This window comes from Capra hircus, chromosome 8, assembly GCF_001704415.2.
Source record: "Capra hircus breed San Clemente chromosome 8, ASM170441v1, whole genome shotgun sequence".
Taxonomy (NCBI): domain Eukaryota; kingdom Metazoa; phylum Chordata; class Mammalia; order Artiodactyla; family Bovidae; genus Capra; species Capra hircus.
In genome coordinates this window covers 50,848,629-50,864,945 of record NC_030815.1, presented here as the reverse complement: position 1 = coordinate 50,864,945, position 16,317 = coordinate 50,848,629, and the positions used below count along the sequence as shown (strand labels likewise).

The window sequence follows — 16,317 nt, the reverse complement described above, 5'->3', positions numbered from 1 at the left end:
ATCTGGCAGGTAGTGCTCTGTTTTATGTTATTATAGTTCTCACTTTCCAGAAAACCATATAAATAGAATCATACAGTAAGTTGCTTTTTGTGTCTGGCATCCTTCACTTAGCATAATGCTTTTGAAATTCATCCATTTTGTTGCATGTACCAGTGGCTTTTTTCTTTTTATCACTGAGTATTATTTCATTGTATGGATATACTACATTCTATTTATTCTTTGACTGGCTGATGGACATTTGGGTTGTTCCCAAATTATTATGAATAAAGTTGCTATAAATCCTCAGGTATAAACCTTTGTGTAGCCACAAGGTTTCATTCCTACTGGTGGAATTGCTGGGTCATATGTGGAACATGCATGTATAACTTTACAACAGACCACCAACCAGTTTTCCAGAGTGACTGTACCATTGCATTCCTGCCCCTTGTTAAGTAAGGTGTTAAAACAAGTACTTAATTGCAATTGTGAATGAAAAGTACTATGTCTCTATTGGAAAGCATTTTGGCAGTCTGAATAAAGTTAGTAAAAATACTCTCTTTGACCTAGAAACTCCACTGCAAGGCATGTCTTGGTAATATATCTCTGAAATATAAGCAGATATGTTTGTTGAAGTACCATTTGTAATAGGAGACTGAAAAATACAAAGCAACTGTAATGGTTGTCTTCAGGTGGTAAAATTATAGATGATTAACTACATTCAGTGCTATGCTGGGCATTATAGTGGATTAAAAAGAAACATAAGACATGTTCCTTTGTTCATGTAGCTTGTAATGAAACACAACGTTAGCAGAAATAAAATATGGTCTGAGTCTGTAAGAAGTATAGGAATGTGTTTATGTAAATGTTATAAAACAGTATTGTAGGAGGTTCTTCAAATAATAGAGGAGGAACAGCATATGCTTTAGTACTGGAGATACTAGGCTGTGAGGCTCTGCATTCTTTAATAAAAGAATGCTTCAAAAGCTTTGGGATGATCTTGGATACAACAGGTGCTCAGTAAATGGTAGCACCTTCCATTTTTACTAGTACTAATAAAATTTAACAGGAACTCAACTTTGATAGAGTAGTTTGGTGGGGAATCATTACTGTCTTTTGAAAAGAACACTAATATATAAATTATAGTTATTTTATTCTAGTGGTTTATGTACAGTAAAAAAAAAAAAGAAAAACCTTTTAACCCTTACTAAGTTCCACAGAGTGGTCAGCAGTTTGGGAACAGCAATTTTGTCTTGTTTGTTGCTTTTATCTCTTGTGTCTATTAAACACATGGTAAGAGGAGTTGGGTTGGGTGGGGGTGTGTGAGTTGGTTTCAGGATTTATAATTAACCCAATGAAAGTAAAAAGATTGTCTAGTCCCTTAGTATAACTGTGGAATGATTATGTTACCTGGATGAAGTGGATAGATTGGGCAAAATGTGAGATTTAAAAGAATGAAATATCTGGTTTGAGTCAGATAACAGTTCCTTGGATATCCAGAGTGAGAGAATAGTAAAGGGGGGATGTCATTTTTAAAAGTTGTAATAGTTGTGGTTAACCTAGCACCTTCTGTATGCATGGTGTGTTATATCACATTAAAGTCATGTTACAGATGGGGAAGAATTAGTTGGTGTTAGAGCTGGAATATTAACTGTGCTTAAAAAAAGCCAGCTTTAGGTGGTCCATTGATTAGGACTTGGAACATTTATACTGTGGTGGCCTGGGTTTGATCACTGGTTGAGGAACTAGGATCCCACAAGCTGTGCAGCACAGCCAAAAAAAAAAAAAAAAAAAGCCAGCTCTAGTATCACCTTTTCCTTCCAGGAAGCCATGCCTATAACTCTCCAACCACCCTTACCCCTACACTTTTTCCTGCCCAGTCTGGCTTGAAGACCCTTCTCTGTTTTCACAAAATAGTTTGTAACTGCAGTTTTGCATATACTTATGGAATTACAGGATACCCTTGCATTTTGGGGACCTGGTATTCTGTGATTCAGCCACTCCTTCAGGAACTTAGAGTTATAGGTGTAAAGCCCATGACGTGGAGAATCACAGTGCAAGGTTGTTACACCAGAGGGACTCACTCCCTGTGAATGTAGACCTGGCACTCAAATGGCAAAGTTTTAGGGATACTTGTCTTTCGCAAATATAACAGTTCTTTACTTCTCCTTTTTATGTTTCATCCTCTGCCCAACTTATTACTTAACTTGGGAGTTCAGTTTAAACAGCTAGTGGTGCATGTTTATATTTAAGTAGTGTCATAATATCTTTAAATTATAGGTCCTCTGCTGTACCACTTTGAAAATTTGGCGAATGAACTTTCCATAGAATTGAGCTATGAGGATATAAAAAATGTTGTCCTGCAGTATGGATTCCAGTTAGAGGTAAGGATGGAATGAGTATTGTCAAAGTTTAACTTTCAGAGCCCTCAAACAGGAATGGTGATATCATGGCAGTTACTGGCTTTACTTCTTAACCTCTTTTGTTTTCTAACCCATGAAGTGAAAATAATACTTCTTAGCTTTTGGAATTATAAGGATTTGGGATAATGTGTATGTAAGTGGAAAACTGTCATACCTAGTGTAATCACCTTTCAATAAGTGGTAGCTGACCATTATCATAATACTGGCTTTTGTAGACAGATTGCACGTAGATGGGATGGGAGGTCAGATGTAAGAGGGATATTGTTTACTATATGTACATTAGTACTGTGTGGTCTTCCCTTATGTGATTATAACGATTCATGATACTTCGACTGTTGTTTTATTTAGAAGCATTCGATTCATTTAAAAAATAAACAACAGGTTTGTTCTTAAAGATAAAAAGAAGCAATATATTATAGTAGTTTAGAGTTCAGGCTCCAGAATTAAAGACTTCATGGGCATGAATTCCAGTTTCACCACTTACTGTAGGTGTGACCTGTTGTTTGTAAACTGAGATTACTTATAGTGCCAATCTTAGAGGGTACGTATGTGTAATAAATGAATAATACATAGAATATGTTTAAAATAGCACTATCATTGTAGTTTTCATTATCATTATGATTACTGTTTGCATTTCAGGTGGAAAAAGAATCTGTCTTGTCAACGTATACTGTGAATGATCTATCCATGATGAAATACTACTATGAATGTGTTTTGTTTGTGGTCCGTAAACCACAATAACAGTCTCAAGTGATTATCATCAAGAAAAAAGTTTAATAGCAAATGCTGAAATAAACAACTCAAAATCAACTATCATAATGACAGGACACAACCTCAAATCAGTGGTGCCTTCTTATTCCTAACAAAATTTAGAAATAGTGTCTATTTTCTTAATATGTCTATCGCTTTTTCAGAAATATACTGTGCCATGCATATTTGTACTACACAAGTAAAAATGGAGGAAATGTCTTCAAGTATACTTTTTCCTTGAAGCCCAGAATTATCTTTCAGTAGAAAAAACTTTATTTCCAGTGTCTTCATGAAGCTGTCCATTAAGTCTGCCATATGAATAACTTATAGTATTGCAATCCATAAAAATCTCCCTTTTTGTTGTTTTATATGCATCATACATGTTATTTTTAGAGTCTAAGGATCCTTTGTCACTTCCAACATCTGGAATTGGGATTTTGTTTACTTGGAACCTAAGCAATCTATACAGAAAATGTATATCCTTTTATCATTCAAATTATTTTATTTTCTAGCTCAGCTAGAAAATATAGTTAGCATCAAACATTTGATCTTTACAAAATGCTGAGTTTATAGGATCAAATTAGTCTTCTGGTCACACGAAGTTGAACACTTTGAAAGCATACTCGTCATGGATCACTCTGAAATATATGAGATCTCAGCATTCTAAGTGAGGCACACAAGTATTTATTAAAGGTACTGCTAGGAAACTGGGAAAATAATAAAATCTGCCCATTTGAAATGTATGATTTCTAACTATAAATTTGTCAGTTAGATGTTTACAATAATGTCTTTCCTTTAGATTACCTGAATTAAAAAGCAAGCACTTTTTTTTTTCCGTTAAAACAATTATATACTAGTAAAAACTGTCATGATAGTATTAATGTGGAGAAATTTTCATTATGAAATTTAGGGATAAATTACTGCCCATGGTCTGTGTATTTAATATTGTAAGCAGCAGCCATTAGTATAATTTCAGATTAGTGTCCATTTTGTTCCCTGATAGCTATAGCTAAAACAGTATATGCTGCTTTAAATTTCTACCTCTAGCAGATCTTTTTTGGAGGGAGTTTTCCTTTGTATTTTTTAATGTTTATTACCCTGTTTTCCAGTAGCTTGATAAATAGATGACTAATTTAATGTGTTTTAACCTTTTCTTGGAGAAAAGGGAGTAATATTGAATATTTTCATAGATGGTTGTGATGACATAAAGTGACCTCTGTGGCAATTTTAATAGACTTAATCTCAGTAATGTGCTGGTAACATAAATGTCATGTTTTCATAGGAAAACTTATTTATAAATCTTTACACCTTTATTGTCAGTTAGGTGAGGGGAGTCCTAGTGTGATTTGACATCTTACCAGTAGGATCTTTTCTGCATACACTACAGGAGCGCCTGGGCCCTTTATGCCCATGATGCGATAAAGGATTCCATTAAGTTGATTCGTCAAGTTATGGACACCTGTATGTAATCTACTGAATGTTTCTGAAAAACTATTTCTCTTTTTTTGTGTTCCTGAGTACTTGGCAGATGTTCATTTAGTGGGAATTCTTACCTACCACATGGATGAACTTGAAATTAATTGCAAGGGAAAAAAAATGAACTTATTTTCTTTTAAAGAAAGAAACTTAAAAAGAGCATAAGTATTTCTAAAAAGCCATTGAAAGGAATGCATGCTGTTTGTAATTTAGAAATGCTTTTTATTCACTGATAAGTATTCACTTTTTAACAGCTTGTATCAAAACAAATGATTTTGGTTTTCTCATAAAGGGCAAAACAGGTTGACACCAATGGGTTGGCATTTCTTAAAATTTTTGCTATCAGGTTTTATCCTTTAATAATGTTATTTGTACTTTAAATTACAGCTTTTAGTTAATTATGAAATCAGTTATTTCATTTGTTTCTTGATTTCTCCTCCATATTATGAATGCTGTTTTAAAAATATACTACACAAATTTGCATCCCTTTTTTTCCCTTATAGCTTTTGTAGTTAATATATTCTAAACTTGAAAATTGTGGTATCAATCAATAATAGAGGTGTCACTGGAGGATTTAATTTTGTATTATGTGTAGAAATAGCTACTAAAGTGTGTAAGCCTTAAAGTTTAAAACATTTTTCTTAAATAACTATACACAGATTTTTCATTTATTTTCATAAAGTGGGAGGAGATAGGTCATTGTGCTTGCTTTCGTTTCTTTTTTTATTTCCATAATATGAAGCAGTACAGGCTAGGGTATGTTAATCAAGTGAGCAAGATGAGATATGTAAAATATAAAGAGAAGCTGTATAAATCACAGTATAAAATTATTAAGTTTGGGAATTGTAAAATGTACTGTATTTATATGTAACTCATTCTAAAAGTTACCACAAAGGCTGAATTGGAAGCTTCATGTCTGCATGAAATTTCCTATATTTTTAATGTGTATGATGGACTTAATTTTTCTTGAATATTAAAATCTGACAATTGCTATGAAACTATTTGCTTGCTTGTTTCCATCTAACATGGGATAACCATAGATACGGGAATTTTAATTAATTGAGAACAATACATTTAGACCCTAGGATTAGCCTTTTATATGCTTCTAGAAAGTCAATATGATTAGTTGAATTCTGAGTATGCTAGGCCTTGTACTCATTAAACTTGGTCTTTGGTTTTGTTATATAATCAAACAAGAATTCTAAAGGAACCAGTAGAAGAAAATTCCAGCAACAGCCATTAGTATGAGTACTGGACTGGCACTTAGATACTTTTCCTGAATTATTATTTGTGATCTTGGGCAAAGCACTCTTGAGTTTGTTTCCTCATCTGTGAAAGAGGATTGATACCACCTAGTTCAGTGGTTTTTATGAGGTCCTCTGTACTGTGAAATATTAATATGATAACAGGCATACCTCCTTTTATTGCACTTTGAAAATAGTGTGTTGCTTTTTTTAACAAGTTGAAGTTTTGTGACAACCTTTGTGTCCAGCAAGTCTGTCAGCATCACTTTTCTGACAGTATTTACTCACTTCATGTCCTTGTGTCATTTTGGTAATTCTTGCAGTAATTCAAATTTTTCATTGTATTTTGCTCTGGTGATCTGTAAACACTGATTTTAAGGTATGCACATTTTAAAAGACATTTAACAGATGACAGTATAGTGTAAACATAACATTCATATGCCCTAGGAAACCAAAATATTTGTGTGACTCACTTTATTGCGATATTAGCTTTATTGCAGCGGTATCTGCAATATCTCTGATGTATGCCTCTATATGAATATGTGAACGCACATAGCGGACAAGTAAATGTGATGTCCATATGTGTTGACTGCTGTATACACACAAATCAATTCCACATGGATGAAAGATTTAAATATGGAAGCAAAAATATAAAACCATAAAATGTCTAGAACTTAGAATAGGAAAGGACTTCTTAACAAGTAGTATGTGTAAACCAGAAAACAAAACACAGATAAACTTGACTATGTTAAAATTAAGATTTCAGACAGTAAAAAGTACAAGACATACTGGGAGGAAATATTTATAATATTTACGACAGCTACTACTCATAAGAACGTTGCTTTCCAGAATATAAAAGAAGCTCTTCCAAATCAGTTAGAAAAAAATCACCATACCAACTTTTTAAAGCTGCAAAGAATTTAACAATCCTTTCACAAAAAGCTGGAGATCCAAGTTGGGCCAAGCAGAGGCTGGCTGGGATCAGGCAGAGTGTTCTTGAGCATAAACGATAAACAATGAAAGAAAAGGCTGATAATGTAGGACCACATTTATGTTTAGAACTTACTCAGCAACACACCATGCAGAGTAAAGAGCCAGAATAACTCCTCCAGGAATGGCCCATAAACTATGTAAAAAGATGTCCGGTTTCACTGGAGAAATACAAAGAGGCCACAGTGAGATATATCACACTCTCAGGTAGGACCATACTAAGTTTACTGGTGAGGATGTGACAAAAGCATCTTATCCTGTACTAGAATAAGCTTGTAAAAAGCACTTTAGGAAGCTAGTCCAGGTGAAGTTAAACATAACGCTGTACTACTCAGAATTCCATTCTGTAGAGACAGGCGGCTCAGTGGTAAAGAATCCGCCCGCCAATGTAGGACACGCAGGAGACCTGGGTTCGATCCCTATTTTGGGAAGATCTCCTGGAGGGGGAAATGGCAACCCACTACAGTATTCTTTCCTGGGAAATCCCATGGACAGAGAACCCTGGCAGGCACAGTCCATAGGACTGCACAGAGTCGGACATGACTGAGCAACTAAGCATGCATGCAGAGACATTCTTGCACATGTGCCTTGATGAAGAAACATGCTCATATCAGGGATTCCCCGATGTCTCAAAGAATCTGCCTGCCAATGCAGGAGACTCGGAGACACGGGCTAGATCCCTGGGTCGGAAAGATCCTCTGGAGGAAGAAATGGCAACCCACTCCAGTATTCTTACCAGAAAATTCCACGGACTAAAGGAGCCTGGCAGGCTATAGTCTAAGGGATCTAAGAGTTGGACATGACTGAGCACACACACATGTTCATTTCAGTTTAGTTCAGTCGCTCAGTTGTGTCTGACTCTCTGCGACCCTATGAATTGCAGCACGCCAGGCCTCACTGTCCATCACCAACTCCCGGAGTTCACCCAAACTCATGTCCATTGAGTCGGTGATGCCATCCAGCCATCTCATCCTCTGTTGTCCCCTTCTCCTCCTGCCCCCAATCCCTCCCAACGTCAGAGTCTTTTCCAATGAGTTAACTCTTCACATGAGGTGGCCAAAGTATTGGAGTTTCAGCTTTAGCATCAGTCCTTCTAAAGAACACCCAGGACTGATCTCCTTCAGAAGGGACTGGTTGGATCTCCTTGCAGTCCAAGGGACTCTCAAGAGTCTTTTCTAACACCACAGTTTAAAAGCATCAATTCTTCGGTGCTTAGCGTTCTTCACAGTCCAACTTTCACATCCATACATGACTACTGGAAAAACCATAGCCTTGACTAGATGGACCTTTGTTGGCAAAGTAATGTCTCTGCTTTTCAATGGCTGCAATCACCATCTGCAGTGATTTTGGAGCCCAAAAAAATAAAAGTCTGACACTGTTTCCCCATCTATTTCCTGTGAAGTGATGGGACCAGATGCCATAATCTTAGTTTTCTAAATGTTGAGTTTTAAGCCAACTTTTTCACTCTCCTCTTTCACTTTCATCAAGAGGCCTTTTAGTTCCTCTTCACTTTATGCCATAAGGGTGGTGTCATCTGCATATCTGAGGTTATTGATATTTCTCCCAGCAATCTTGATTCCAGCTTGTGCTTCTTCCAGCTCAGTGTTTCTCATGATGTACTCTGCATATAAGTTAAATAAGCAGGGTGACAATATACAGCCTTGACGTACTCCTTTTCCTATTTGGAACCAGTCTGATGTTCCATGTCCAGTTCTAACTGTTGCTTCCTGACCTGCATATAGGTTTCTCAAGAGGCAGGTCAGGTGGTCTGGTATTCCCATCTTTCAGACTTTTCCACAGTTTATTGTGATCCACAGTCAAAGGCTTCGGCATAGTCAATAAAGCAGAAATAGATGTTTCTCTGGAACTCTTCCTTTTTCGATGATCCAGCGGATGTTGGCAATTTGATGTCTGGTTCCTCTGCCTTTTCGAAGACCAGCTTGAACATCTGCAAGTTCACGGTTCGCATATTGCTGAAGCCTGGCTTGGAGAATTTTGAGCATTACTTTACGAGGTGTGAGATGAGTGCAATTGTGCGATAGTTTGAGCATTCTTTGGCCTTGCCTTTCTTTGGGATTGGAATGAAAACTGACCTTTTCCAGTCCTGTGGCCACTGCTGAGTTTTCCATATTTGCTGGCAAATTAAGTACAGCACTTTCACAGCATCATCTTTCAGGATTTGAAACAGCTCAACTGGAATTCCATCACCTCCACTAGCTTTGTTCGTAGTTAACAGTACACTATCTTTAAAAATTTTTAAAAATCTAATGCTTATCAACAATTAAATGGATTCATATGGTGGAATACTGTATTTAACATGAATGAAATCACATGCATAAAAATATGAAGGAAAATAAAGCAAATGACCGGATTTTAAAATTGGGTAAAATTTGAGTATTTTATAGAAGACATACAGATAGCAAGTGAGCACTTAAAAGATCCTGAATATCATTAGTCATTAGGGAAATCCAATGGGATAAACTACAATGAGATACATGAGATATTATGTCCATTCAAAGCCTTACACGTAAATGTTCTCAGCAGCCCCAAACTGAAAACAACCTACATGTCCACTGAAAGTGAATGAATAAACAGACTGTGATATATCCATATATATATAATAAACGGCAAGTTATTCTGCCAGAAAAAGAATGAAAGTTTGCCCTTTGCAACAATATGGATGGATTTAAAAGGTATGGTGATGGACAGGGAGGCCTGGCGTGCTGCGATTCATGGGGTGGCAAAGAGTTGAACACGGCTGAGCGACTGAACTGAACTGAACTGATGCAAAGTGAAATAAAAGAAATAAATATGGTATCGTTTTACTTATATGTGGAATCTAAAAAACAAATGAGCAAATAGAGAAACAGTCATAGATACATAGAACAAACAGGTGGTTGCCAGAGGGGAGGGGGGCTGGGGATAAGAAAAAGGGAGGAAATACAAAGATCAAACAGAAAAGCTACTGTTTACTACCTTACTTATTATATTTCTATAATAAACAATTGGTTACTCCTAACTTCTCACAACAGCCTTGATGTGTAGGGGCGTGGGATAATTAATTACTCATCAGAGAACAATTATCTTCCTTGCATACTTTTCTCTAGATCATAGTAGTTTCTCCCTTTAAATCACTTATACATAATTTTCTTCCTCACGTTTTTCTTTACTTGGTTACTGGTTTTATTAACTATTAAAAATAAGGTTGTTATTCTCTCATGTCCTTTGACAAGACACACAGTTTTGCTCTAAGAAAGATTTTGGAATCTCACTTCGGACCACCGCGCAGAGCAAGCAAGGAACGCTGCGCTTCCCACATAATTTAAAAGCCAAACAATTTCAAGTTTCAATCGGAAAGCAATGGTGGAATACTGCTACTCAATGGAATACACAGCTACTCTGAAACCTCTGCAAAGCCACTGGGCCTTTAATAAGCCCGCCTCGCCCCAGGGCGCGCACTTCCGGCCGCGGGGGCGCTCGGGAGCTCGCCCCGGCGAGCCTTCACCAACCAGCGGCTCTGCCTGGCTTGCGCGAGTACGTGCGCGCACATTTGTGCGCAGGTTCGAATCTCCGCCGCCTCGCGGTTGCTCCCCAACGTCCGGCAGCACTTAGGCGGCAGCGGCGGCGGCGAGGGCTGCGCGCGCGAGCTGGGCCGGATCGGCTGCCCCGCCCCCTCCGCCCTCTGCACTTTCCAGCGGCGGCCTCGCCTGGACGCGGTCCTCGCCTTCCCTCGCGCGCTGCGCGCTCCGCCCTCGCCTTCCGCCCCCACAGCTATCAGCACTCGGCCTCCCGCGCCGGGCGGGCTCCGCCCGAGCCTCCGGGGCCCATGGCCAAGCGCCGTGCGGCCGAGCCGCTGACGTTCCACGTGCCTTGGAAGCGGCTCCTGCTCTGCGACTTTCCTGAGGAGCCGCCGTCGCCGCCGCTCTGGATCCCGCCGCCGGGGGCCTCGCATCCCGGGCGGCCCCTCGGCTTCCCCGAGCTGCCCCGAAAGCGTAAAATCGACGCGGGGGCTATGACGGAGCCTTCGGTTTCGCCCAGCAAGCGCCGCGACGACGGGGATACCGGCGCCCAGGACGGCGCGGAGCGTGAGGGCCGCGGCCTGGAGACCGGCGAGTCGCAGCTGCTGCAGCCGCCCGTGCGGCCCCGCGGGCCGGGGGAGGAGCCCCGGGGTGTCCGCCCCCCGAGAGGCGGTGGCGACGATGGGGCGGGGCGCGCAGAGCCCCAGCGGGGAGACTGGGGGGCCGCACCGCGCCAGGTAGGGGCTGGTGGTGGGCTGGGCGCTCCGACGGGGTGCGGGCGCCGGGGTTGGGGAAAAAGGGTCACCCTTTTCCAGGCACTGCGCGTCACGGGAAGGAACCTATCGTCCCCCTCTAAAGTCGCGTTTGTCACGACACCCCTGCCCAAGATGAAAAGCTGGGGTCCTCCCCATGAGAATGTACACTGACACCCCCCTTCCCCCCGCCCTAAGCAACACACCAAGGGCCCTAGAGCTCGCCTTGGGCAGCGTCTTGGTTTGTTACGACGGGCAGAGAGCACTGAGCTAAACTAGGGGGAGACAGACCGTTGGGTGAGGTATGCACGTGGCCTTGCACCTTCAGCACTTGTGGTCTCCAAGAGGGAAGCAGGGGCGTGGGTCATGACAGACGGGAGAGTTTGGTGAAGACGTTGACCGTGAACCGCAATAAGTTAAGCTCCGCGACAAAGTTCAGAGAAAGGTGTATTACGTCTGCCTCGGTTTAACGATGATTGTTTTCTGGAATTCGTGATCGGTTTCTTTCTAAAGAGGGTGACCAGTGTAGTAGCCACCAGTTGGACGTCCTTTAAGGGATGGCACAGCTCTTTTGGTTGAGATGAAGGGCCTCCGTATTTCGGGGAAAAGGCATTCTTAACGCAGTGTTAAGTCTGATACTATGAAAAAGGATCAGGAAATTAATCTGGTTCTCAACATCAGGCATATGTATGAGGATCTTTGGAGAGTTCGCTTCCGTGGGAAATGAGCCTGCCCCGTATCTGCACATAAGATGTCTAGATCTGTTGTCTTAGGTGTGACAGCCACTCGAATTATGGCACACCACCTGAGGTGTGACTAGTTCAAACTGAGATGTGCTCAAAGTGTAAAATACACACTAGATTTAAAAGATTTCAAAAAATTTTATATTGATTGGACATTGAAATCATTTGAAGATACTGGCTTGAATAAAATATATGCTTTTAAAATATGGCCGTTCAGTCGCTCAGTCGTGTCCGACTCTTTGCGACCCCGTGGACTGCAGCACGCCAGACCTCCCTGTCCGTCACTAGCTCCCAGAGTTTACTCAAACTCATGTCCATTGAGTCGGTGATGACATTCAACCATTTCATCCTCTGTCGTCCCCTTCTCCTCTCACCTTCAGTCTTTCCCAGCATCAGGGTCTTTTCAAATATCAGTTCTTCGAATCAGGTGACCAAAGTATTGGAGTTTCAGCTTCAGCATCAGCCCTTCCCATGCATATTCAGAATTGATTTCCTTTAGGATGGAATGGTTGGATCTCCTTGCAGTCCAAGGGACTCTCAAATATGGCCATTAGAGAATTTTAAATCATGTTTGTGACTGGCATTGTGTATTATTGGGCAGCTTTGGTCTCATCTTAGGAATTCAGGCAGCATTTGGCACTTAGGGGTTGAACCAGGAACTTTGCAGGTAGAAGCAGCAAATGAAGAACTGAGATTTGAGCAAGTTCTCTTTAACCACTACATCATATCATCTGCCCCACATTTCTCCATTGTCCTAAATATCTTATACATCAAATACTTTGCCAATAAAATAGAGTAGTTTCGAAAGATCTTGTTCCGTGGTCTTCGGAAGTTATCCTTTAGATATAATTATTATGATGAACATTTATTTCTACCCTGGGTTTTCTTGGAATTTAGAAAATGAACCTTGTTTAGACTTTTAAAATTCAAACTGCTTTTAGATGTTTAAGTCAGCTTAAGACTGAATGATAGTTCTTAGTTTTAAAGTAGAATAAAGAATTACAATTTCCAGTTAAATCATGTCATACCAATGTGCAAAACCTGAAAAAAACAAAAATCTAGGATGATAGTCATCCAGACCTATTTGGTATGGAGGTAAGTACCGGATAGTCTGAGAAATTGACTGTTTCAGTTACCCTACCCATACATAGGCTTTCCTGACTGAAGTCAGAGTATACTGACTGCAGTGTGCCACAAATTGATAAAAGGGAAATGAAAATGGCAGGTAGGCAAAGGAATTTTTTAGTAAATTGACAGCAGACATCTGCTTAGAATCTCCTGGCCGCAGCCTGTATCTTCTTCCACAGCAGTGACTACATCTAGATGCTTTCTGCTTCCTGGACTCACTGTAAGCCTGAAGCAGGGAACAAGCTTGTTTTGAGGGATTTCTTCATAAAGACTAGTCCCCTGTTCTCTTTCCCCAGGAATCCTCATGTTCCATTTTTTTGTCCTTGTCTTTGAGCTGCTTCTTTGAGCAAACTTAATTTTCTTCAGCTTTTTTTCCCCACTGCCACCAAAGATGCATGATTTTTGTGTTGAGTCTTACAGCCAAGGGAAAATAGGATATAGCAAAAACATGAGAAGTTAAAAAGCTTTTTCAGTTCCTGCAGCAAATGTCTGCCTTTGTTCCTCTTGTTCTCAGAGCTTAAGTCCCTATCCTTATCCTTGGGATCTCATTTAGGAAGAATTTCCTCAAATATGTCCTTTCTATACGAAGGATGAAATCTAGGCGGAATGATGGTACCTATTTTCTGTCCTAGAATCTCAAGAGTATTTATTGAGTTGTTTCAGGTATTTTCTTAACTGGAGAACTAAAAACCAGGTGTTACCTCAATGAATATTCATATATTTTCTCATGTTAGAGTCACTTTATGCAGATTCAATACTCTGTCAGTGCTGACCTTTACTGTTATTGATATTTTAAATAGAAAGCAGAAATGGTATGATTTTAGTTTATAATGATGTAGGTTCCTAGGCTTCTTGGGATATAATAACTAGCTATATTTGGCAGTTACAGTGCTAGACCGTAATTCGCACAAGAGCGAAGAGTCTCTTTTTTTATCTATGATGAAATAGACTTCAGTGAAGATGAGAGTTAATGGGTGGTGGAGTTATCATATAAATGCAGACCTGTCCTGTGGGCAAAGTTTGTGCTCTTAGCTAGTAGATTATACTGACCTTGTTAAGGGATCTTTTTTGATTTGTGTTTTATTATAAGTAGGTAATTTAAACAATAGATTTTTTCTAAAAGACAGAGAAATAGGTCATTGTTTTTAACCGTTTGCTTAATTAAAATGAAATTTTTCTTGGCATCGTTTGGGTTATTAAATTTTTATCCCAGTGTTAAGAAATTCCCGACGAACTCTTAATTCGCTAAGCCTTAGTGTCTAAGGCACTGAATGAACTTATTGAAAAGTTTGGTGCTCTCCATTTAAGTAACTAGCAACGTGTGCCTATTGAGCATTGAAATGCGGCTAGTCTAAATAGTGCTGGAAGTGTAAAATACCTGGCAGATTTTAAACATTTACTATGACGAGAAAAATGTAAAAACATCCCATTAATTTTTTAAAATATTGGCTATATCTTGAAATGATAGTGTTTTTGGCTCTATTAGGTCAAGTAAAATTTTAGGATTGATTTCACATGTTTCTTTTTATTCTTTTTTTTTTTTTAACTGAAGGTACCAGAAATTTTTAAATTATATATGTGGCTTCTGTTATATTTCTGTTGGATACTGCTGCTATAGCAAGTATGAACCTAAAGTACAGACATGACTTAATAGACTAAATATATAGATATATTGATACCCATCGAGGAAAGGTGTTAACCTTCAAAGTGATCACCTTGGAAATCTGTATATAATCGCAATGCACAACGTATTTGGGGATGCTTTTGAAATTTTGTGCCAATTTTGAAATTCTTTGGAACATCTACTTCATAGTTACTTGGAACAGTTTTATAGCCTTTAAGAATAAGCCGTTGAATTTTTAAAGGACTTGCACTCACTTGGATTTATCAGTTTTGGTTTATTGAGTTAAAAGTCATGTCTTGAACAAAATGGTATGTTTAATAAAATGATCAGTTTCAGATTTTCTTGTTATTTACTATATTCTAATGTTTTTTAGAAGGTTGTCAAAATATTTTAGCCTATGTAAAATCAACCCATTAAAATTCCGAACCTCAGGGCAGAGGCCAAAAGTAAGTTTTAAGATGTTTCAGTGTATTTCTTATATTGTTTTCCTCATTGAAAGATAAAAAATTCTAAGACCATCTTCAGGCATATTTTTGGGTTGACAAATAGAAGAAAATTCTGGGAAGAGAAGCTCTTGGAGGAGATTCTTTTAAATTTAAACTACTAGCAAGACATACTTTCACAAATTCATGAATATGAAAATATGGATTTGACTGAGCCCATGAAGTACTTTGATTAGGCAGAGTTAATAATGTTTATTTGTTGAAGATGCAGAATTAAAGACTGCAAAATCTTATGTGAGTTTGCTTTTAAAACAAAAAATGGGTTTCATGAAAAACCTCAGCGCTTTCTAGACCATTGATGTGCTTTCATCTCTCTCCTTTTCATAAAGCTCAGTGACGAATTTTGGCAGTATAACACCTTCCAGTACTGGAGGAACCCTTTACCGCCTATTGATCTGGCAGACATTGAAGATGTAAGCGAAGACAGCCTGACAGAAACAGCACTGCAGGGCAAGAATGAAGTGGCTGAGATTGATATGGAGTCTTGACAGAAGGAGCTAAAGAAGTGGGTTTTTCTCAACTTGTGGAGACATCTCTAAGTGAATTTATGTATTCTTAAGGAAAAAAGTTATTTTCCATACTTGATGTGTTATCATTCCCAAACCTGAAAAATGAGGAAAAGATGTTTCAAAGATAAATGCCTGTAGTCACTACTGTACCTCCCAGTGGGGATTTGTCAAGGATATAGTGCAGTTGTAGGGGAAGTACTTTATGTGTGCATTCTTAAGAAAAATGTATGTATAGGTTCTAAATTTGAAGATATCAGTCTTACAAAAGTAATTCTGACAGTTACAGAAATAGATGGGAAACATTCAGATATTCCTCTTGTTGCACCAAAAAGTTAATTTGTGTACATGAAATGAATATTGTTTTATAATAACTTATTAATAAAATACTTTCTAATACACTTCAGTGACTCTTTTTTTGTTGAACAAATAGCTGACTTAAACATCTGTGCAAACTTAAAATGGTGTTCTTTCTGAAACCTGGTATAGTTTTAAAAGAGATTTCTAAATGTGAGAATTTCAGTTTGGGTAGTATGTTTGTATAACTTCCAGTAGTTAATATTTCTTAAACTTTACTTTAGGCCATCAGTAATGGATAAAGAACAAAGAGAATTGAGCAGATGATTCCTTCCCCTCCTTTCTTAGGATAAGAAGAAATTTATATTTCTTTTTTCTATTGTTACT

At 38.8% G+C, this 16,317-nt stretch overlaps 2 protein-coding genes across 3 annotated transcripts in view; both read left to right on the top strand.

Annotated features, from left to right (window-relative positions):
* CARNMT1 (carnosine N-methyltransferase 1) overlaps positions 1-5,626 on the top strand; it is a 40,253-nt gene extending 34,627 nt beyond the window's left edge. For both annotated transcript variants that reach the window (XM_018052078.1, XM_018052079.1), the window contains exons 7-8: positions 2,257-2,360; positions 3,039-5,626. In XM_018052078.1, coding sequence (XP_017907567.1) covers positions 2,257-2,360; positions 3,039-3,140 — 206 coding nt within the window. In that variant the 3' untranslated portion in view covers positions 3,141-5,626. The remainder of the gene's footprint in view (positions 1-2,256; positions 2,361-3,038) is intronic.
* On the top strand, positions 10,577-16,034 carry C8H9orf40 (chromosome 8 C9orf40 homolog). Its single transcript, XM_018052076.1, has 2 exons — positions 10,577-11,114; positions 15,457-16,034. The coding sequence occupies exons 1-2, from the start codon at positions 10,686-10,688 to the stop codon at positions 15,613-15,615; spliced, it is 588 nt and encodes a 195-aa protein (XP_017907565.1). The 5' UTR covers positions 10,577-10,685; the 3' UTR covers positions 15,616-16,034.